At 44.6% G+C, this 23,792-nt stretch overlaps 1 protein-coding gene across 3 annotated transcripts in view; it reads left to right on the forward strand.

The window, feature by feature from the left end:
- Positions 1-23,792, forward strand: part of UNC80 (unc-80 homolog, NALCN channel complex subunit) — a gene marked incomplete at both ends in the record, with an annotated part of 126,623 nt that overhangs the window by 97,290 nt on the left and 5,541 nt on the right. For 2 of the 3 annotated variants that reach the window (XM_084289645.1, XM_084289644.1), the window contains 11 exons: positions 673-891; positions 4,108-4,308; positions 6,641-6,764; positions 9,063-9,188; positions 11,059-11,182; positions 11,956-12,162; positions 13,489-13,673; positions 14,574-14,739; positions 15,549-15,728; positions 17,740-17,878; positions 19,924-19,980. In XM_084289645.1, coding sequence (XP_084145771.1) covers positions 673-891; positions 4,108-4,308; positions 6,641-6,764; positions 9,063-9,188; positions 11,059-11,182; positions 11,956-12,162; positions 13,489-13,673; positions 14,574-14,739; positions 15,549-15,728; positions 17,740-17,878; positions 19,924-19,980 — 1,728 coding nt within the window. The remainder of the gene's footprint in view (positions 1-672; positions 892-4,107; positions 4,309-6,640; positions 6,765-9,062; positions 9,189-11,058; positions 11,183-11,955; positions 12,163-13,488; positions 13,674-14,573; positions 14,740-15,548; positions 15,729-17,739; positions 17,879-19,923; positions 19,981-23,792) is intronic. The other variant, XM_084289646.1, reaches the window with a different exon arrangement.

Consider the following 23,792-nt stretch of genomic DNA (forward strand, 5'->3'; position numbering starts at 1 on the left):
AGGGAAGCGGTGGAGTCACCATCCCTGGAAGTCTTTAAAAGATGTTTAGATGTAGAGCTTAGGGATATGGTTTAGTGGAGGACTCTTAGTGTTAGGTCAGAGGTTGGAATAAGTGATCTTTGGAGGTCTCTTCCAACCTAAATGATTCTGTGATTCTGTGAACTGCTCTGCAGCAGTTTCCAGATTTACTGGGTCTCACCCACTGTTGTTGTTGCAGCCTTTTTGCGGGGTAACGTAACAAAGGATAGTTCATATAGAAATTTTTCTCATTCTCAACAAGACTTTGCAGGTGATAATTTCCCTTTTTCGATTGCAGATGCAACTATTTTTCTTTTCAATTGCAGAGGAAAGCATCTGTTGCAAAACAAGCTGGAGAAGTTGTTAGAATCACAGAATCACAGAACAACTTGGGTTGGAAGGGACCTTAAAGCCCATCTGGTTCCAACCCTCCTGCCACAGGCAGGGACACCTCCTGCTAGACCAGGTTGCTCAGGGCCTTGTTCAACCTGGCCTTGAACATCTCCAAGGATGGGGCATCCACAGCTTCCCTGGGCAGCCTGTGCCCGGGCCTTACTACCCCCTGAGTGACATAATCTAGTAGATAGTTACAGTCTATCCCTGCTCTTCCACTGCCTACACCACTTACCTTTTTTCTCATTTTGTGTCTTCCAGGGAGAACCTTCACTTACTGGAGGAGGGCCAGGGTCTACCCCGAGAGGAACTGGATGAACGAATTGCCAGGGAGGAGTTCAGGAGACCTCGGGAGTCATTGCTGAATATCTGCACAGAGTTCTACAAGCATTGTGGGCCAAGGCTGAAGATTTTGCAGAACCTTGCTGGAGAGCCTAGAGTGACTTCTCTGGAACTGCTGGATGTGAAGTCCCACATGAGGTATTCTCCAGGCATTCTGCTTCTACTTGTTCGTGTCAGGGGGATTCCTTTATTTTAGCTCTTATTTTTTCATAATAGCAGACAGAGTGAATGACTTTTTGGTAGTGTAGACTACTTTTGCTGTCTGAACCATGTATATTTTAATGTTCCTTAGATTGTACCTGATGCTGCTTGTGTATAAAGGGATTTCATATGCCCTCCTCTGGTCTCATTCAGACCCGCATCTCCTGTGGATGAAACACTTGTGGAGGCCCACCTTACACATCAGAATAAGTTATGGTGAAGAGTGGAGTAGATAAGGCTTCCTCTTCCCCCCCCCAGGGCATAGAGAAGCTGCACAACTGGCTGAATCTTCTCCTGTGACACTGCACCAGAACTAGCTGCCAACAAACAAGGAGAAAGGGAGAAAAAACACTGCATCATATGGCATACATGCCTGAAATATAGGGGAGGATGGGTCAGGAGGCATTTACAGGACCACCACCTCGGTGTGCGATACATCAGGCACACAAGTTTTTTATTAAGGTGCAGTACTGAGCCCAGCTGGCTGGTTGGATACTCATTGTAGCATCCAACTGTTTTGTGGGGTTCAGGCCTAGAAGGAATTGTGTATAGGCTTTTTTTAATCAGCACTTTGGACCTCATTCTCTGCTATGCTGTTCATGGTAACCAGAAAATAGGGATAAGTTGCTACTGAGCAGTTTGCCCAGATGTTATAGACAAAAAAGCAGTAGAGCAGTGGAACACAAGGGAATGGACCTGATTCTGTTGTCAGTTTTTCAGTCATCTTCAGAGGAAACTCTTTTGTCTGAGCTTTATGCCATTTTTTGCCTGGAAAGCCTTGTGAAGCAAGCTGAAGGGAGATTGATGCTAGTAATGCACCAAACCAAGTTTGTTCCTGCCCCCGGGACCGAGGAAAACCCGCACAAAACTCCTCTACCTTTACATGCATGCTCTGAAAACAGATGGCAAAGCCCCTTAGCTGGCAGATTCTGTCACAATTAGAGATCTTTGGATTCAGGCTGTCTCTATAGAACACAAAATTGTGTTTCAGATTAATTTAGATCTTGTTTAAGAAATACCTCCAATTCATTGGCGAAGTATTTTTTGATTGGTTTGTGTGTTTGCACATTAATTGAATGTTTCTTTTCCCCCCTCTGGTAAATATTTAATAATTTAGAAGGTAGTTTTAAACAAGAGATGTCTCTTACCACAGATGCATGCCATTTATGTAATGCTTGGCTGCAAACAAACTGAAGTTCTGATGGACTTGGATGCTTCTGCAGTACCACCTTTGTATTTTTTCCAAGGAACACAAACATCAAAAATTAATACAGCTCTTTAACTGCATTACAAACTCAATAAGAGTCTAAGACATTATCAGTAAAAGTCTGAGATAAGAACTTTATGTTAGAAAACAGGTGAAATTCTCAGGCCAGATTACATCCTTGATTAGACATGTTTTGTTTTTTTTTGAGAATTTCAGTGGGAGCAAGAAATACATGTCTGATGAATGAACTCCAGTGCAGTAAAGTAAAGGGCTTGCTATTTTTTTTCCACATTAAATTACAATCCTGGTCTTATAGTCTTATGTCTCCTGGAAAGTGCTAGAAATGACTCCTTTATTATGGTTGGAACCAGAATTGCTTTATCATAGTTAGCCCTAAAGAAAAGAAACATCTTCCTGATTCTTACGTGAATTAAATTCGTAAGTATCAGTTAAATGACTAACAGGATTTAGCTGCAGGAAAAAAATCTTTTCTAAGTAGACAGCAGATTTACCAGAATGTGATGTGACAGCTGTGGTCTTCAGAGGCTAATGGATGCCATTTCAGAGACTTCAGAAAACAAGATAATATGGCTATTCAGTTCAGACAGGGTTCATCTCACCCAAGTTCAGACATTTAAAAGTGAAATGTTTAGTCCAATCAAGTCATAAAGTTCTTTTTGGATGAAATGCAAAGGGAGATTCAATCCAATGGGCTCTTTATCACAGTATTACAGGAAGATTAGAATTTCCTAGGTTCCTTATTTCGATAGGAACAGAGCTAGAAGAGTAATTGAGATAGGCATCTCATGTTGGATGAGATGGATCTTACACTTTATAATGCATAAGCAAATTCGATACACCATTATGTACCATTGATATTGTGTTATCAGAAAAAAGCATAATTACAAGATGATTTAAATTTCAGAGTGTTTAAAAAAACAGATCTACTCCATAGTATGACAAAGTAGTTATAAAAAGTAAGAATAAAGAGATATTGGATAAAGAAACATGTTTATAGCACTTTTGGTTAATCTGAGGAACTCGTTGCCTTTGATATTGCCAGGTAGATTTTAAAGAGAATGGAAATATGTTCCATTAGTTGAAGGCATTTCAGAAGAAGCCCCACAATATGAGTAGGGTTATCCTATAATTGTCCAATACAAATTTTAGTGGCAGTTCAGGAAATATATAAGTTTCTATCCCTTTTATTAGTATGTGGCTTTATTACTTGTTTTTGTCTACCACAAATCTTCACGTATTTTAGCAGCTATTTGTCCAACTACAAGTCTAAGTTAAATGTTGCCATGGCATTTCATAGTCAATACAGAAAATGCCATTGGCAAGGCCACCTGGGAGGATTAGAAGGAATCACAGCAACACAATCTGTAGAAGCGTTAGGAGAAACAGATCAAAGCTGCAGGGAGTAGTCAGACACAGTGCATGTGTAAGCCTGAGGGACAGCACATTGTTTTTAAAATTTAACACCTGTAAATTGCATAGTGAGATCTCTTAAAGTAGTGTCACTGAAAAACAAGCACAGAACTAAAACCAGTCACTCATCAGTTGACATACAGTGTCTGTTTCACAGGCATTGGCAATGCTGCAATCTTACTAACAGCTCGGTTACTTTGTTTTTAGCAACACAAGTAAGTGATTCCTGATGTTCCTTCAGTGCATTTAATATCAACATAAAACGACACAGGCTTGCATATTCTTTAGACTGTTCATTTTGTTTATAAGTATAAACAGTGATACCTACAAAAGAATCTTAATAGACCAGAAACTGTTGCTACTGGGCCTCAGGATTTAAATAGCAGCACATTTGACTTGTACATCTTCTTCTTTTTACTGGTCTAGTGATCATTTATCTACTAGTTCATTGGCATGTGTGGAGAAATGCAAGTTGTAGAGTATTTGATTTCCCTCTTAACAAAGCCTGGTTTTAGGTTGGCAGAAATCGCACATTCCCTGCTGAAATTGGCACCTTATGACACGCAGACGATGGAAAGCCGAGGTCTCCGGTGCTACATCATGGAGATGCTACCCATCACTGACTGGACAGCTGAGGCGGTGAGACCTGCCCTTATCCTCATCTTAAAGAGATTGGATCGTATGTTCAATAAAATTCACAAGATGCCTACTCTGAGGTAAGCAGGTATAACAACAACCCTCTGGGGTCCGTTTCTGATGTTGCAAGCCTTGAAGTGTGGGTATATCATCTACCTAAAACTGTTGTGTCCCAGTGAACCTTTACAACGTATCAAAAAATAAGTTTTTTTTCTCTGTAAGTGTGCATTTATGTTGACATGTTTGTTGTGGCTTCTGGTAGAGAAGAAATGCATGAGTTATTAAGAACTACAGAGAGAACGTACAGAAATCTTTTCTCTTTCTCCAAAATAAGTCTTCAGATTCGTACCATCTGTCTGCCCTCTATTATTTTTTTAGCTGTGAGTGAAGAACATTAATTTTATTTCTTTTTAATGGAAAGTTAGCTGTAGTAGCAGTATTTCTAGAGCACCTTCTCGCAAAAATACTGTAATGTTCTCTGTAAAGATAAAAGTAATCTGGAGCTACCCAGTAGCTTCTGAATGTTCCTGCATAAAGGGACCAGTAATGGCATCTAGTCTGTGCCTAGTGAAAGCCTGCTGCATCACAAAGTAGCATTCAGGCCTTCAAGAAATATTCAATATGGAGCATTTCCACCTCGGAGGCAGTGATAAATCCAGTCTGGGTAGTGTGAAATCTGCTAACCTTGCAGATTTTCCAGTGATTTGAGTGAAAAGAGTCATTGGTGTCAGTCACCTCATGGACAAATGTCCTCAGCTGCTTGAATCAGTCAGCTTGTATCAGTCAGCAGTATGAGCTGAGAACCAACTGATGTTAGAGAATATCAGAATGTGGGACTCAGACACAAAGCTAATCATGTACACAACTGAGATGGAGCAAATAATACAGAGGTGATCTCTTCTTTCTGGCACCTCTGCCTATCACTTCCCCTCAGTTAACAATCTCCTTTTAGAAACTCCTGCCCTTGCAGGGGAGTTAGAGGCAGAAATGTTGGTGCTTCCCCTTCCTGATGGTTTGATTCTTTGCCAGGTCTTGCCTGCTTCTTGCCATTTCTTTCTTTTCTTGCTCATACTTTCTTTTGCCTCAAAAGGCAGCTTAAGGTTCTTCCTGTTCCCAAAGAGCTTTCCTTTTGTCTAAGCTGAATGAATACTCATAAATTAAAATTCCCTTCATATTCCCTCCATCTGTGCCTGGATGAAACTACTCTTCTGTACTCACAGGGACAGAAACAGCAGAGCCACTGGACCAGATACAGCAACTACATTTAAGCATCATTAAGTATCATTTAAGCAAGAAGCTTCTTAAAGATGGGACAGAGATCACACATTGCTGGGTGACAGACCACAGAAAGCATCCACTAGGGTATTCACATCAGAATCTTACGTGCTGCCCCCTGTGGGCACCCTGCTCCAAACCAGGGCATAAGAACAAGTAAAAGTGCAAACCACTATTTTGGAGTAGGTTTAGGAACAGTGGATGATGAAAGATGAGGTACCTCCAAAAGGTAGGGAACCCTTGATTCTCCGTGAATCTCTAAGAAGTCTACTGAGGAGCTTGACTAGGGCATTGTTTATTCTTCAGCTAACCAGTTATTCAAGCCTTGTCCTCCTGTCCCAGTCAGCACACAGTTAGATGTTGGCTTGGGAAATACGCAACCTCTGAAGAGTCAGGCCCTGAGATGAAGCACGGGAGCCACTTTGTTGTTATCTATGTGTTGGCTTATGGTTAGAAAGGACTCCATTCAGCATCTGTCACAGGCCCTAGAAGCTGTTTAGGTGAAAAAGGCAAAGTGTGAGGGAAGAAGGAAGGGGTCCTGGTACGAACGACTTCAGTGTTAGTAAGGAATGAATCGGACCTCCTACACGGGTCAAGGAAGGTGAGGTTTACACTGTTGGGCCAGATTAAGTTCAGGAGTCACTCTGGCAGAGCAGACAGGATTGCACGGTAGTTTCTGGAGGATGCACACAGCTGGCAAGGTTTGTTGAACATCCACAAGCCACAAGAGATGGAGGAGTCGCTCTCAGATGGGAGCATGGCCCAGCGGATGGCTTCCCACACACAGGCACACCTAGAGAGCTGTCTGGTGGCTCCCTTTCATCCACCATCCGTCAGAAGGCAGAGTCAGGGAGTGAAGCGCAGCCCATCCACCATTCCTGTTGTGAGGGGTTTTGTGTCACTACAGCAGACACCTCTGCTCCATTTTTGGTCTCCCAACGCCCGGTGTGCTCTGTGCTTTCCTGAGCTGCGTGGGTCAAACCTTTTCTCTGTTGCGCACTTTGTGCTCATCTTGGACGTCACCGCTGTCTGAAATGTTTCCTCTGTGGGCATCACTGTGTGTCGGTCGCCGTGTTTGCGAGCGTCTGGTGGGGGGCAGGAGGCCAGCGGCTAACGGCACCTACTGTTGTATTGCAGGCGCCAGGTTGAGTGGGAGCCTGCCAGCAATTTGATTGAAGGGGTTTGTTTGACACTTCAGAGGCAGCCAATCATATCCTTCCTGCCTCACCTTAGGTCTCTGATCAATGTGTGTGTCAATCTGGTGAGTAGCTGAGCGGCGACCCCGTGAACCCTAGCTAACCCTCAGTCTGCTTGTTGACTTCTCTGGACTGACGAGGACAGTTCATTCCCATTCCCGTCATTTTACCCGTCCCCTTACCCCTCACAAGGGGACTTCGCAAGTGACACTAGAGATAGCAAGGTTCATTTTTGAAGTGGTGCATGGGGAGATACAGTGAGCGGTAGCGGTGCTCGAGTGATTTATTTCCGCTGCTTCCCACGCACCACTTTGAAGATCCACCTTTGCCACGCTGAGCTGAGAGTTGAGGGCTGCAAGTTGGAGAGTGGGGTGGTGGAGACTGCACACACCTGGTAGAGGCGGGCAGAGGGTGGCACTGGAGATCCCTACCGTCTCCAGTGGGGAGGGCCCTGGTGGCTCTGTCAGAGGCCATCAGATGTCGGCTAGTTAGAAGGGTTCACATGGGTGGATTCACTCCTCTGTTTGCAATGTCCCTGGCTTGATCTAGTACAGGTTTGCACAGTACAATGTTCAGATCCCACTCTTAGTAGAACTTTTGTTCGTAAGTGTGTCACCACAGAGAGGTTGTACGGACAGAGCCTGTCTGGTCATTCAGTTCTAGATTGCAGTTTCTGCAGCTGTAACACTGGGCACAAACCCCCAGTTTGGTATTAGTGTAACTCCAGGTATTTGTACAAACACACACGCTCACGTTCTGTGTAGAAAAAATACAAATAAAGGGGGAAAGGCTGCCCTAGCATTGTTAGTGATACTGGGTTTAATAACATTTTCTTCTTAGAATGCAGTAGCAGAAAACCTCTCAGGGTTCACCAGTGCCTTGAGGAATTTTAAAAACAGTGATCACCAATTTTAATGCAGTGTCAGTGTTTGCCAGGCTCCTGTCCTTTGAGCCCATACATCACTCATAGCTGCAAGGGTAGGGAAGCTCCAAGCTGTCAGAGCCCACAAGACTTCCTTCTTATTCATGCAGAGAGAGCTGCTTGGGAGGCATTGTAAATCTGGACCCTCAAAAGTACTTAGGGTTGTTACCCAGGGAAGCTGCTACAGAGTTAGCTCAAATACAGGTTGAGAATGGACTCGCAGTTTGGCAGGCAGACAAGCTGGAGTGAATCACACCAGCAAGCTCTCCAAAAGGCCTGCATTAAGAATTAGTCAGTGCTCTAAAAAAAGCTGAAAGCTCTGCAGTGCTGAAGTGCAGTCAGTCATAGTGCTTGCATTCAGCTGGCTGGGAACACCAGGAAGAGGTACCAGGAAAAAATGTACTTTTAATGTTAAGAGAATTTCACCTTTAGCTGTCAAGAGCTGTAGCTGCTGTAGGATCACCCCTGACTGCGTGCTAATACATGTATTTATGTGTAGACCAGGTGCATCATGAAGCCAAAAAGACATCCAGCAGGAAGGTGGGGAAATGTCTGTCTCCATACTCAAATGGAGAAAGGGCTTCACCTTCTCCCCTTCTAAATTGTCCTTTGGTGTTCTGGGAGAAAACTGACGGCTCTCTTTCTCCCCAAGCTGAATTTGGGAATACAGTGTGCGTTCATCTCCCCTAAGCTCAGCAGTCTATGAGTTAGCTTCTACCTGTTTCCATCATCTAGATGTGTGTAGTCATGGAGAGAAACACAAAGAAGCAGGCCTGTGGTTTAATTTTCTCCTGAAGGACACATCCAAAACAGTTAAAATTACTCTCCCCTAGAAGTGTTGTTTTCTTGTGCTGATAGTTCATGGGGCTCCAGACAACCAGGTCACTGGCAGGTGACTCTATTTTAGACATCTTGGGACAGGCAAGATGAACCGTGCTTAGAATCTGTAAGAACCGAGTGTGTTTGAGAGGAATCTGAACATTGTACAAAACCCGGCTAGGGTCAGACTTAGGACATTATTTTTCCAGTAGATCAGCAAGAGAAGGGAAAAGATGTCCAGTTTCAATGCAGACTTTTTGCTTTGATGACATATTTTATTTGTTACAGTCGTTACATGACGTATCCTCCAACTCTAACTGTTCCACCAGTCCAGTGCTGATCATTCAGGGCTGGTACAGGGTACATTTCTGAATGTACCAGGTTACCTGTGCACTCCTCCCACCCTTGCTGGTTCCCTCTTCTCCCCTCTCCTTCCCTGCTAGAACTCCTCCTCACTGGCCCCAGCTCCCACAAAGACCACTGGGCAGGGGCTGGTTCTCCTAGAGCCACCCCAACCGAGTGCTCGAATGAAAGGCCCCTCCATTTCATTGATGTTGGAGGATATGGCATGGATGAAACTGTAAGCAGTCAGTTGTGGTGATGTGCTCTGTTTGTATTGCAGGTGATGGGAGTGGTAGGACCCTCCAGTGTGGCTGACGGATTACCCCTTCTTCATCTCAGCCCTTATCTCTCGCCACCTCTGCCCTTCAGCACAGCTGTTGTCCGGCTTGTAGCATTGCAGATACAGGTGTGTCTGCCCTGGCCTGTGGCCAGGCAAGTTTTAGCTTCTGGTTGAGACACCAACTCATCGGTGCTCTGTTTTCTTTCTGCAAAAGCTGGGCAAAAACTGTGGAACATACACCAAAAATCAAAGAGAAGCAACATGTAAATTCTCCCATCTTTTTGACGGCTTGAACTGAGCTCAGAATTCACCCGTCTACAACAAGCATCCATCAGCTTAACACTGCTGATTCATGTCCCGGGAGTTCGGCTGATTGATGCTGTTTAAGGCTCTGACGAGCATATTAGGATTCTCTGCAGTACCCAAGGAGCTAGCGGAAGTTTCCTGCCATGGGGAGATGTGCCCTGGCCTGGGTCACGTCCATGCAGCTCGACCTTCTTTCTCGTTGGGTGCATGTGCGTAACTTTGAGTGGAGTTTGGGCTCTTCTGCTCTTACCTGAGCTGGTTGTATGGTGTGCTAGCTCAAACAGGCAGGGCAACTTGGCTTTTCAGCTGCTTACTCAAGAGCATCCTTGTCCACAGTAACAAACCCATCCCGTACTTTTGGAAATTCATCACTTTTCATTTCTCATAGCAGTGCCACAATTATTACAGAGTCTTTCTGCCTCCATATTCCTCTCCCTCCCCATTGGCATGAAATCAGATGAAAGGGAGACATTGTCAGCAACAGAATGAAGAGACAAATTTCCTAATTTAGCTCCAACTTGCATTTTAAAGTATGTATTGGCACATCCAATTGGATACTTCAGCAGGTATTTTTGAGTAGTGGGGCTGCTTGGGAAGTAAGGGTTAGAGGAATCAAGACACACTGCTTTTCTTCAGAGCGTGAGGCACAAAAGGACTTTTTGATACTGACTCGCACATAAAGGGCACAGATTTCTTCCAGCTCTGAGGTAATGTTTCTTTGATCGCAAGCTAAAAAGGGCCACCCTCACCTTCTCTGAAATCTTTTCTCTCTCTTTTTTTTTTTTTTTTAACTAGGTACCAAAAAAATCATTTTTAAACCATATTGGGAGTTTTCACTTATATTATCTTCTCCCTGTTCACTCCTTCTTTTCATGGGTTTTAAATGGAACAAAAAACAAACATGTCAGAAAAACATATGAGAAGCCATATTCCTAAGCCTTCCCAAAGGATATAAAATAGAAGGACTTCACACCCCACAATAAATCATTTTCTGGAGTTTCTCAGCCCAGGTCTACAAGCTCAGGGGGTTACAAAGTTCAGTTGCATTTCACAGCTAAGTCTATAGCAACTGGGAAATTGCAGATGAGCAGAGGTTTTAGTGATAGTCATTTGTGTTACCTCCCCTAAAGAAGACAAAAGACCTTCAATTTAGGCTTCAGTGAGTCAAGAAGTAAATGTGCATTTTGTTGATATTTCAGGAGTTCAGGGTTTATGTTAGGGAAGATGACAGAGCAGCACAAAGTGAGGCAGAACAAAAAACGTGTTCAAGAATAACCTTCATGTTCAGACAGCAGAATATTTAGGTTATGTCATTTGTTCTGTTTTCTCTGTTCATTTTTTTATTCCTTGTAGTCTGGGTCAAATCCTGTTCCCGTTCACAGCAGTACAGAGTTTGGGACTAACACACAGTCAGCTCCTGTGGGATGCTTCTGATATTGTTAATGATGCCTATGAGTAAGGAATCTGGGCTTCTTACCTCTTGGTTATGACAAAAGCAAGTCATACCCATGTTACTCTGTGAAATCCTTTTACTCCTAAGTGGTCTCAGGGCTTCTAATTCAATCAGGTCATCAATGCCTGTGTTGAACTGTGTAAACAGGGTGCCTGGGGGACCGTCATTCCCTGCGGTAACTTGTGTGCATGATCTGCTGACGAAATTGTTTAATCCTTTCTTATTATTACTGCACAGGCTTTGAAAGAAGATTTCCCCCTAAGCCATGTCGTCTCCCCATTCACCAATCAGGAAAGAAGGGAAGGAATGCTTTTAAACCTACTGATTCCATTTGTGCTCACAGTAGGATCTGGAAGCAAAGGTCTGACTAATTTAACAAAAAGAAATTTTCTCCCCCTTTTCTGACAACTGATGTTTGCACTTTCGCTGCTCTCTGTTGATCTTTTTTTTTTTTGTAATTATTATTATTTTTTTAATTTGGTTTCCTGTCACTTACAGTGTGTCAGCTAAGTGCCCTTTGGGTCTGAGACTGAAAAGAATCCCACTGGGAGAAGTTGTTGTTTCTCCTCTTTGTTTCAGCTGGGCCGTGGTTCTTGAGTCAGGTCTTTCATAGACGTGCTCCTTCTTTTGAAACTGGAGTGCAGGGCAAGACAAATGTGGTGTAGCAGAAGCCACAGAGGGGAGCAGAGGTCACAAAATTGTGTGCCCTTGTGGTTTGCTGTGTGCCCGTGTGGTTTGCTGTCTGCCCAATCCATGCCACTAGTCTGGCATAAGTCCTGCTCCTTGCTTTCTTCTATAGAGTGTGATCACTGGTAAATTCCTAAACAAAAGCAGAGAAGAATGGAGAGGGGGAGGTAAAAAAAAGGAAGTGAGATCATGAGACCACTGAACGGGACGTTCTGCTGTGCTGTGTAGCTCTGTGTTTGTGTCTGTCTGTGTTGGTGTTAAAATAAACTTTGCCTTTGCTTGCAGGAGGAGAAGCAGCATAACAAGTTGTGGGGGACGGAGTTTTGGCTTGGGGGACATTTGAGATTGCCCCACATTTTGGAATGGAACAGGGTCTGGATCTTTTGGTTGTCTTTGATGGGATGTAGCCTGATCTCTCTCTCTCTCTCCCCTCCCAATGCATCTCAGACAGCCCCTGGCTGGAGCAGCCTGAGGTCCTGCTGCTGCTCCAGACTGTTATCAATATCCTCCTGCCACCTCGCATCATCAGCACTTCCCGCAGCAAGAATTTTATGCTGGAGAGTTCCCCTGCCCATTGCTCCACCCCGGGGGATGCGGGGAAGGACCTGCGGCGGGAAGGGCTCGCAGAGTCCACCAGCCAGGCTGCCTACCTGGGTGAGTGACAGCTTCTGCTCGCCTCTGGGAAGAGAAGTGGCTCAGTTTTCATACTGCCAGTACATAGCAGTGAAGCCAAAAAAGGCTGGTTCTCTGCCTGCCAGCCCCTAATGTCACAGCTTCACTGTCCTATGGTTAGCTCTGTCATGCAGGTGAAATGCGGGGCGGTCTGCCTGCCTGCTGGCCCTATGCACATGTGGTCTTTCCAGACTATTATTCTCCCTGCTCACTGTATGCTGCTGCAAGGTAGTACTGTATTCTCACACGTGACCCACAGGTGAAAGGAAAGAGAAAACAGTCAAATCAGAGATCCAGCAGCAGTACAGGTTATCAGAGCTATATGGGGGGCCCTCCACACGGCTTCTATGTGTCCAATTTTGTGAGGGCACTCACCCAAAGACTTACATTCAGCTCTTTGTTAACCCCTATCTGAGGTGTGGGGTACTACTGATGAAAAACTGGCAACTCACCACTGATGTAGCTCCCTGCTCCAACAAACTATGTAGATCTGTGATGGCTGAGATGTCCTGGCCATCCCACCAAGAAAGATGGAGTAGAGTAGTCAGCCATTCCCCCAGCAATTTCCAGGCCTCCATTGTTCCACAGGGTAGATTCCCTGTCTCTCCTGCGAGCTAGCTGTTGGTCACAGCCCACTTTAATGGAGAGCATTGTTTTGAACCTCATCTCTGCTCGTCCCCATTTGTAATGCAGTGCTCTTGTGAATTATGGCCCTTGGACTGTTTGTTGTTGTTGTTCAGATTACAGTTAGACGGGGGCTTAAGCAGCTGCACTGCTAGAAAGGTCCTTTTCATTACCCTGAAAGTAACCTGGAGATGATTGTGCTCACAGGGTGGCCCTTTCTGTGGCTGTGCTTAATAGAGGTTTTTGAGGTTGTCTGATCAGACAGGGCTGCATTCCCATCCTGAGCTGCTTTTGAAATACCAAAATTGATACCAGTACCTGAATTCCAGGAAGACGATCAAATTATGCTAGAGCTCAGCAGGGAGGGAGAGGGGAAGCGCAAAAAAGTACAGAGGAACTTGGGTGTGAAGCAGGAACATTCCTCATGGGTAAAACTGGAGGAGGGACTCTCAGTCCTGATCCCAAGGCCATTTATTAGGACAAGGTTTCCCTCCTTCCCTACGCTGTTTGCAGACTGATAGAAAAGAAACTTGTGACTCTGAGGTGTGTGGGTGTGCAAGTGCATGTGCATGCATGCATGCCAAGGTTTGTGCCCTCCGTGGCCCCCCCGTTCCTCCCTCAGCGCTTGTAAGGGACACTAATAACACCTCTGACCGTCCTTTGCTGGTGTGTGTTCCCATGTAGCCCTGAAGGTGATCCTTGTTTGCTTTGAACGCCAGCTGGACAGCCAGTGGTACTGGCTGAGCCTGCAAGTCAAAGAGATGGCACTGCGGAAGGTGGGAGGGCTGGCCCTGTGGGATTTCCTCGACTTTATCGTGCGAACACGGATCCCTATCTTTGTGCTCCTTCGGCCCTTCATCCAGTGCAAGGTAACAGTTGCTTTGGCTCCTGCTAGATCGCTCCCTGAAGATATCCTTTATTCCCTTGCTGAAAACAGAGGCAACAGCGCTCCTGGAAGAACCAGGTCTTTATGTAGGGAGTGATGTGTTAGTAGGCTTGTGAAGCCCTTGAAACTGAATCAGAAGGCTTTTTCCTAGACAACAGCAAAGAGTATGCCCATCATGCAGGAGCTCTGATGTAAGAAGCTCCCATGTATAGCCAGACTTAGTTCCCCTGGGTAGGAAGGTACCTACTAGGCTTAGCCAAGAGGGTTTGCATGTGGACTTAGTTTCATAACAAAGACACTGAAAGCACTGGGGACTATCACGGATGCTCTGAACCTAGGAGGGTGTTGGCATGGTTGGCAGAAATTTCCCCCAAAAGCTCCTCCAAACAGAGCTGAGCAATGCAACTAATAGGCAGGGAACAGTACTTTGCCTTACACGTACTGGGTGAGGGTTCTGTTGGGGCTCTTGCAGATGGACAGACAGCTGCTGGGCTATGGGGCAGCCAGGGCTTAAGCTAATTACAGCTCTTCCCTCCTTGCCAGGTAGATTGAGACATGGTACTCCACCTTATTTAGCTTTCTCACTGTTTGGACAGACTAAATCGTCTTGGAGGCAGGAGCTGCCTCATGTCTGACGGCAGAGTTTAGCCTAAGGAAGCCCTGATCTCCATGTAGCAGTGAGATTTTGTGTCTGCTCAGTCAAATACAAGGTTGTCCCTGAAAGACAGGCAGAAACTTCTTATAGCTGCAGTCAAAACCATGCCTACAAAGAGGACAGTCTGCTGGCTACGGGCTCGTGCTGATCTGAAGACCAGTCCCAGCTCCCTGGGTATCGCTTCCCCGCCATGCTAACGTGTCCCAATGTTGTTAATGCCTTTCTCAGCTGCTGGCCCAGCCGGCTGAGAACCACGAGGAGCTGACTGCCCGACAGCACATCGCTGACCAGCTGGAGAGACGGTTCATACCGCGCCCCCTCTGCAAGAGCTCCCTCATCGCAGAGTTCAATAACGAGCTGAAGATCCTGAAGGAGGCAGTGCACAGCGGGTCTGGTAAGGAGAGGGAAGAGCCAGAGGGCCATCAGCCCAGTCTGGCCAGCTGGTTGACGTGGGAATTAACTTGTGAGACAAACCTGCCAGCTCTCAAGGAGGGGCTTGGGATAACTCCCTCACACCTTGACAGCTCGTCCCTGCCTCTGGCTCCATGCCCAGCCCAGCTTTGCTGCTGGACAGCCACCAGAAGTGCAGGGTAGTTGTGAAACACACCTTGTTGTGCCCATTTTTTTCCACTAAGACCATGTCCCAGCAGCAGCTTCTCACTGCCACAGCTCCTCTTGGTCTTATGTTGATTTTCTGTACTGTTACCAGTGGGCTCGCAGTGTACTGAAGCTTTTTCACCACTTTCCTTCCCTGAGGGGACGTCTGCTGTAACAGTCGCCCTTGTTGCCACAAGATGGCAGCCGCTGCTTATGCACAGCAGGAGGTTTTATGTGCTTTGTTCTTAAGAAAGGAAAGAAAAAAAGAACATGCCTCAAGCTTTTTTTCCTCAGTAATAATTTGCCTTCTTCCTAAATGTTGAAGCAGTAAGGTTAAGGGAGAAAACCAGACTGCAAACAAACAAACAAACAGACAAAAAAACAAACAAAACAAACAAACAAACAAACAAACAAAAAAAAAAAACAGACACAACAGAGATTTGGGATGGGGTGAGCCGGGGCTTCTGTGTCTGCTGTATCACCTCTGCCCAGCCACTGCCCCACTGCTCCTAGCAGTCAGGTGCCCAGTGTGACAGGAATGTGTCACTGGTTGTTGGTTCCCAGTGCCGGCACTGACTTGGGTTGTGTTTTCCCACTCTTGCGCAGCTTACCAAGGGAAGACGTCTGTGAGCACCGTGGGCACCTCCACCTCCGCGTACCGCCTGAGTCTGGCCACCATGTCCCGCTCCAACACAGGCACTGGCACGGTCTGGGAGCAGGACAGCGAGCCGTCCCAGCAGGCCTCGCAGGACACGCTGAGCCGCACAGATGAGGAAGATGAAGAAAGTACGTGGTTACTGATTTGAGCAAAGCTCCCAACACTGAAGGTGTTTTCTGGATGCCCCCGAGGATAGATAGGAGGGGAAGACAGTTGTCACTGTCCCAGTGTGAACAAAAAGCCCATGGGGGCACAAGGCTAGATCTGGTGTTGCTGCTACACAGTCCATGGTCTTAAAGCTTGGGTCATTCCATATCTCCTCATCCCTTCCTGATCTCTGGGTGGAGAAAAGGAAGGGCCTAAGCAGACATCTAGTGTGTGAGACCCAGGCTGACATGTAGTCCCCACAGTGCTGACAAGGCATTAGCGATCAGTCCTCTCTTTGACCTTCATCCTGGCAGAAGGCAGGGGTGGTGGCTGGCTTTGTAGTTAGGGTCCAGTTGCTGCAGGGTCTGAGTATTTCCTGCTCATCACTTCTGTCTGGATGCTCTGACATGGAATATGTTGACCTTGTGCTGCATGGGATCCAGCTGTGGCTCTGCAGGGTAGAATGTCTGTGCGCTTGTGTCACTTGAGTCACAGAGAGGAAATTAAGCCTTAAACCTTCTGACAGCAAAAGCTTGATCTCTCCTGTGGGTAGCTGGCATGTTCCAGGGTTGCCAGGCTTTCTGGTGCCGGCTTAAAAGGAACGAGACGGTGAATATCCTGGGGACTAATTTGCAATGACCTCAATGTTGCTTTGTCATTTCAGCTGAATTTCATGTTATTCTTGGAATTTTGCCTTCTCTCTGCTTGTGAGCTGTCCATCTGCTTCTGAGTTGTCCGTCACTGAAAGCCAGGGTAGAAAACTCTGCTTATATGTCATCAGGCTTGGGTTTCCCCCTGCTTTAGCAGGGATATTGTCTTCTGGTGCTGCAAGGGTTGGTTGCCTCAATGCCTTGAAACTCAAGCACTTTGCTTTTGTATTTGAGGATTGCTGAGTATTCCCAAAAGACATTAAGTAAAAGGGGTGAAAATAGGTGGCTCAAAAGAAGGGTCTGTGCAGTTGAGGCAGAGCTACCTTTTGGGAAAGAACAGTGAGCCTGAAACTTTTCAGGTTCAGCCCAACATTATTTCAGCTGGGTTCATTGCTAAACATTGCACGGTCCACCCAGCATTGTTCTGCTGATACATTTCTCTGTTACACGTTGTGGCAAATGCTGTTTTCAGCCTCAGATTAATGATGAGCCACTGTGTGGAATGATGAGTGCTGTCTTCTATTTGCTCATGGCAGTATTACCTCAGCCCTGCCTTGGCTTAATGCTGCCGTAAAGTATTTCAGTATATCAAAATTGGAAAAGGTCAAAAAGAGAAGAGAAAATTACACAAAACTTCCCCTTTGTTTCATTTGTTTATTTATAATTAGAAGTTGTTGTGGTAAAAACCACAACAGAGTCATTTCTTTCCAGATACTTTATGTAATTTGAAACAGAACAGAAAATTTAAAGCAGTCCTGATCACAATCCAACTGTCTGCAAAGCACAGCTGCAGCATGATGTGCTTGAGTCAATTTATCCAATTTTTTGGGTGACATTTTAAAACGCATGTCCCAAAGGGTGTTAAAGGCTGTCAATCCCGCCTTTTGCTTTGTTATGGATTTTATCTTTTGTAACAGTGCTTTGCTATACTGGAGCAGCCATTTATTCATACCATAACATGTCCAGCTACAACTTTTTTTTGCCAGCAATCACTATATATCACCCAACAATTTATTAATCACAGAAATTAAGCCTTAGTAGAAACCAAATTCCCCAAACACATTTTCCTGGGAGTTATATAAGCTGAAAGCAGACATAAATCCCTGCCTCATGTGTGCGGTGCTCCTCGTTCTGCAGGGTTTTGTGCATATGTCTTTCTGAACAGTGTTTGTAAAATCTAGTGGAAGCATTGAAATTTGCAGACTTGGGGACTTGGTAAGTAAATGCTGGGTACACCTTTGGCATCCCATTATTGTTTGACAAGTATAAATGTGGAGGTGGGGGGTTGGGATGGTTGCTCCCTCTCCTTTGTTGTTTTCTTTTTTTTCCTCTTTCTTTCTAGATGACTCCCTGAGTATGCCCAGTGTGGTAAGTGAACAAGAAGCATACCTAATGGGTGCCATTGGGAGGAGGCGGTTCTCCAGCCATCTCTCCAGCGTGTCTGCACCTCAGGCTGAGGTGGGCATGTTACCCAGCCAAAGGTAACAACATGGGCTTTTCACCTTTCCCATTATATTCACGAGAGCAGAAATGGTACAGGTATATGATGTGGAAATCAGAAATGTGGGATAGGAGGATCAGCACCAGCATAGTGATAATAAATTTATTCATCCTAAAATAGCATTGGACCAAGGGTGCAGCTTTGGAAATAATGATTTTCCAGGATGACTTGTGTTGCATAAGGTCCAAAAGAAGGAGCTGTCATTTCTAGAAACCTTCCTCTGAAACAGTTTCAGACATCTCCAGCAGTTTTTTCCTCTGCTAGTACAGTGGGTAGCACAAAGAGCAGATGTGATTTCTAGGTTCTGTAATGAACCAGGGGACTGTACACAATCTGCGTTGGGAGCATGGAGTAATCCCCAGATGCTGGACAGAGGGCAGAGGAAGTTTGTTTGATTTTTTATTTTCTTTTTCCCATGCAGACTTTATCCTTCTTAGAACAGTAACTAGATCATCTTGGACACCAAATGTCCAGCTGAAAGATGGGATTTAACAATTTAAACCCCGAAATATTAACGTTGATAGAAATTCCCTTGAATGCCTTATTCCTGGTTGACATGGAGTGGTGAAAAAAAAGATAGGAATTTGGAAAATGCGCGTCTTTAGAGCGTAGAGACAAGTTATGCAGTTAAACGTGACTTTTTTTCTAAGTAAATAGTGTTTATTGTTTTGTTTTTCTGTGGCATAGTTATCCAAAGATATCTTGACAATGGATAGATTAATTTTTGTTAACTCCTTTGAACCTTTAAACAGTAAATTCTGCATTATCTCCTGACCAGCCTTGGAAAATCAAACAACATTGTTCCCTCCCAGTCTTGCTTGGAAGTAAAAAAAAAAAAATAACCTTGATACATGAAGGAAAAGTAACAGCTGTGGTACATACCAGCAGAGATAGGAGAAGTGATTTACAAGAGAGGAGTTACACAGATTTTATCTGGGAGTTTTCACAAAAGGGCTTACAGGAACTCATTTGACTTTTGAACCCAATTGATTCAGTCCCTTTGTTTCTTAAGAAATTAATATGCAAGACTGCATTTTCCCCAGATCTTTCACTACAATCTTGAATGCGTAAACTTCATAGGAGTCACAGCTGACTGATAGCAATGTTGCTTTGTGCAATCCCAAGTCATGGTTCTTCTGAGAAAAAAAGAGTTTAATTACAACAGAGCTTTACTCTCTACTTTTGATGTTCACCATACACCAGGAGAATCGCTTTTCATCTGTGCAGGGACAGTACAAGCTCAGCAAGCACAATCAGAGTCTACAATATCATGCCCTTTTTAGTTATGGATGGTCTCTGGGCTTTCAGGCTGCCTCACAAATGTAAACTAATTAATGCTAAGTAATATTATTATTGCTTTCCTGCTGGTAACCCAGCAGACTGCCTTCTTTCTTTCATGATTTTCCTGTGGCTGAGAGAGCTGCTCCTGCCTCAGTGGCTGAAGTGTAGAAAAGCAAAGCGATTGTGTACGTGTTTGCCAGGATCCATGCCAGCTGTTTACTTACAGTTTCATTGCACTACAAGACCTTGTTTTCCAGATGGTTGTCCTTAGAATTGTACCAGAATGAGAGTGGTCTGCAGCTCCTGGAAGGCAGATTAGTCCTCCCTCAGGAAGAACTGGCTTGTAGGGGAGAGGGAAGAAAAAAGCTTTCTATGAAGCTGGAAGTAAATAGAACCAAAATAAATGAAAATGCCACAGGAAAATGGCTTTGAAAACAGTTCCCTGACCTTATATCCTCTGGAAACACATCCTACTGAAGTCCTTAGCTCCCCAGTTCAGAGCAGAGACGTAGACGTCTCCATGTAGCGTAAACTCCCTCTAACAACTACTCCTGTTATCAGATGTTCTTTCAGCTCCTCTGACTCATATATGTGCTGTTGAGCGTGCGAGACCAATTAATGTTACCGTCCTTTTTTACTTTTTATTCCGTTGATATTTTTTCCCTTTAAAACAGAGACAATCGCATGCTTTTTTTTTTTGCATTTTCTTTCCCTAAATTCTTAATCTCCCTGCCCCTCCTGCAGTGAACCTAATGTCCTCGATGACTCCCCGAGCCTGGCCACTGAGGGCAGCCTCTCTAGGTACAGTGTTAACACTACCTGTCTGTCAGTGTGTGTGCTGGGAAACGAGCCGAGCCGTTTCCAACCTCCTCTGTCTCTTCCCCTCACCTTTTGTTGCTCTCTCCATCTCTGTCTCTTGTGGCTCATTGATATTCAGGCCTGCAAGTCAAAGGTGTAGCAACCCACCTTCAGTTTTCAGCTTTGATTGCCAATAACTCGGAGGAAGCTAAGGGGAAGGGGAAATAGCAAGTGAAGTAGTGGTCTGTCTGGCTAGCCTGGGTTTTTCCCCTTGTTTAGCAATTGCTTGAAAGGCATGAGAAAGATTATCCATGAGGCATTAGCTGTAGCCTGTTATAAGCATTAGTCTGGAGGCTTACACAAAACAGACATCTGTTTTTCCATTCATCTCACGATGCTGTCACCACAAAAGACTTAATAACAATATCAAGCTGTTTTCTTTAACGTTCGCTAATAAAACTAATTACGATAACTCCTGCAGAACAAAGTTCTCCGTGGATGCTTTGCAGTAATTCTCATTGTTTTTGCAAAGCGTTCCCAATTCTCAAATGGCAGCTTTAGAAAGCTTGCAGGTGAACACCGTGAATCCACACTTAAAATTGCCCGGTCAGAACTGGAGCTCAGGCCGAGCTGTTGACCATCACCTGTGGATAGGGGACTTTGTGTGCAAGCACTGTTGGAGCTGTGCCTGTCGAATGGGTCCGAAGTGAGCTTGGAAGGGAGGTCTGCACCTTTAACGGCCACCTCAGTCGTCCCAGTCATCCTTTCGATCCCGCTGCTCTGCTCACACCTCGCAACCCATCCTCACGAGGTCGGAGAGCTCTCGTGAGTCCCAAGAGCATCTCTGTCTCCTTCCCGGGGAGCATGGCCCATTCCATCGGCAGCACTAGGATAACACACTGCTTCATTACTTGACCACCCCAGCTGAAATGTGGATATGCTGAGAGGCGTTTGGGGTGGGGACAGGCTGCTTTGCTCATTCCTTCATTCCTCTCAGCTGACAAATGGAGAGTTTATCGTTGGTTGTGTCACTGAGATCATCTCTCATGATTCATAGCGGCCTTGGTGTGCACGAATCCTGCTTTGGCAGAGTGGTCTCTAAATGGTGCTGCTGTAGGAGTGGCATTAGGAAAAGACATCAGCTTGTTGGCAGAGGCAGGAATATGGTTATCTGCTTTTGTGATGCAGGAAAATTGATTGCGTGGTCATCTGAGCATGCTTAAAGAGAACAGAAGCCATTCAGCCAAAGAAGCCAAGGGCCATCCCTTATGTGGAGCTAAAAGCTCTCCACAGTTGAGGAGGATGAGGAGGAGAGAAGGTCTGGATCTGAGTTAAAGCCATCGTGACCTGGTATCGGGTTACATCACTGCTGAGTTTGAAATGTTTTGATCTTGTTAAGTGGGAGTCACTCCTAATAACAGTGATGAGGCTGAGGAATATGAGACAGCCAAGTCAACAGATGAGTTCAAAAGCAATAATTTATTTTGAACCCTGAAATGCAATCAACTGTACAGTGGGTTCCTACTAATTTCTGTCAGACCAATTTTTGCTAGGGACCAGGACACTGCGTCCTCCCCCCTGCTCTTTGGTACAGAGCTTTTCCTAGATAAAGAGCTTAACAGATGTACTTGGGAGTCAATTCTGTTAAGGTTTATTATTTTTTTCAAGTAGTGGGCATGAGAGCTGCAAAACTTTAGAAAGAATTTAGACGGGGAAATACTGCAAGTTCATATGAAAAAGCTAGATTACAGTTCCGTGAGCAAGAAAAGTCATTTCAACTGCATTGTTAAATTTGCAAATTGGATTCCTCCTCTAAAGCACAGAAGTAATGAAGCAGACACTGCAGGAGTTTATTGTGCTATGGGGATCATAGGACAGAATAAATGTGTTTTTACATTCAGGAACATCAACTTTGAATAAAGCAGGCTTCGGTTTTTCTTTCATAACTTTGATTTTGGCTGGAGCACAGTAGCAGCAGTTCACGATTGCCTTACGAATTCAAAAGCTGATGTTTAGTCAACTGACACAAAGAAATACATCATATGGAGACTAGACCTCTATGGAAGGTAGGAGTTTTACATTAAAAAAAAATAAATAAAAATAAATAAATAAACAAATAAAAAATGAATAGGGATAAAGACAAGAAAGAATGTTTCCCTTTGTTCTATAACAATTAGAGACAGCTGTGTAGAAAAGCAGGGAAGGCAGGAAGGGGACAGCATTTGGGTGCTCAGAAGTAAACAGACAGCATGGGGTACCTGGAGCATATGTATCCAGCATCATGAGTTGTAGTAATAATTTGAGAGGAAAGGATGTTTCCATAAATCAGGAAAGGAAAAATGAGAACTTGCTATAATGGAAATCTGTTGTACAAAGACATTGTCCTTAATGTTTGTAGTTACACCTATCCTAGCTTCACGGTGCCTATTAGGGAAAATCAGGGCAAATTCGTATTGCAGGCATAGCAGACCTAACACCAGCATGACTAGGATGTGTCTGGGAATACGAGAGCTGGAGTTCATCTACATTTTAACCCATTTTCCACTGGCCTTTGTCCACTAACCCCATCACTCAGATGCCTTGGGATGTAGATAGTGTGTACATTCTACCACAGTGGCTTGGCAAGCATGTACACCTTTAATGGACCTTTAAACTCCTTGTTTCCTTTGTCTGCGTTTTAGTTTTGTTATTTTATTTTATTTTATTTTATTTTATTTTATTTTATTTTATTTTATTTTATTTTAGTATTTTATTTTATTTTATTTTATTCTGTAGCTGCATGGTTTATCACTCTTAATTCCAACCTGACAAAGTTTCTTTTAGCCCCCCACTGTGTGACTGGCTGTCATTTCATGTAGGGATGGCAACATGCTCCCATGAAGTTGGGTTTGTTTGATCTTTTACTCACCTGTCTGCCCTAACTATGAAGCAGGAGTAACAATACTGTGAAGACAAAACCTCTGACAGAGATACTCAGGGAGTGATAGAGCATCTTTGTGACGGGCAGGACATTTTTCTATTTTGTTCTTCCCAAATAAATTTATATCCCAAATAAATTTATGTAGTGCAGCAAACCCCTTATCGATCACATTGCCCCAGGAGGGAAAGGTACTGCCAGCTGAAATGGCATTTGATTCACTGTTCCTTGATTGGGTTCCACAGGCTGCCGGAAAAGCAGTCTGTTTCTGGTCAGGTCTGGTAAACAAGGAGAGACAGAAAAGGAGGGAGGGTTTACACGGAGTCAACAATCTGTCTGACACACTAATTTTCATGGAAATACGATCAGCAGTGCTGTTCTTTGATGTGAAAACAAACCCTCACAAAGTGAAGGGTTGTATATGAAATATCAGCCACTCATCTGAAATTTGCAGTCTTCACGACGCTCTCGCCCCTTCCTTGCCCCCTCCCCCTCCTATCCCTTCATCAAAATTTGGAGATAAAAGGCAAAAAGACAGCCACAGCAGGACTGTGCTGTGTGCTGGCAGCTCTGCAAAACGGTGCTGCTCTCTGATCCACCATTTGTCTGCAATAGTTATCTGCAATTCCAGCTCATAAGATCATCCTGAATTATACCAATTTGCGTAATGATTCAGTGCTGGAAATCAGCATCCACCAGCTCACTAAACTCATTTCACTTATGATATAAGCCAGGCTGAAAATCACAGACTCCAGCAGGAAGACACGAAATCCAGCCTTTCTGTTGCTCACCTTTCTATTGTTTGTCTTCAGTGCACAGGTTACTCCATGGGAACCATTTTTCTCCTCATGTGTAGCCTCTGTGCCCTCATGTGGTCCATCTGCTCTCTTTATCTAAT

The sequence above is a fragment of the Netta rufina genome, assembly GCF_964035555.1.
Source record: "Netta rufina genome assembly, chromosome: 6".
Taxonomy (NCBI): domain Eukaryota; kingdom Metazoa; phylum Chordata; class Aves; order Anseriformes; family Anatidae; genus Netta; species Netta rufina.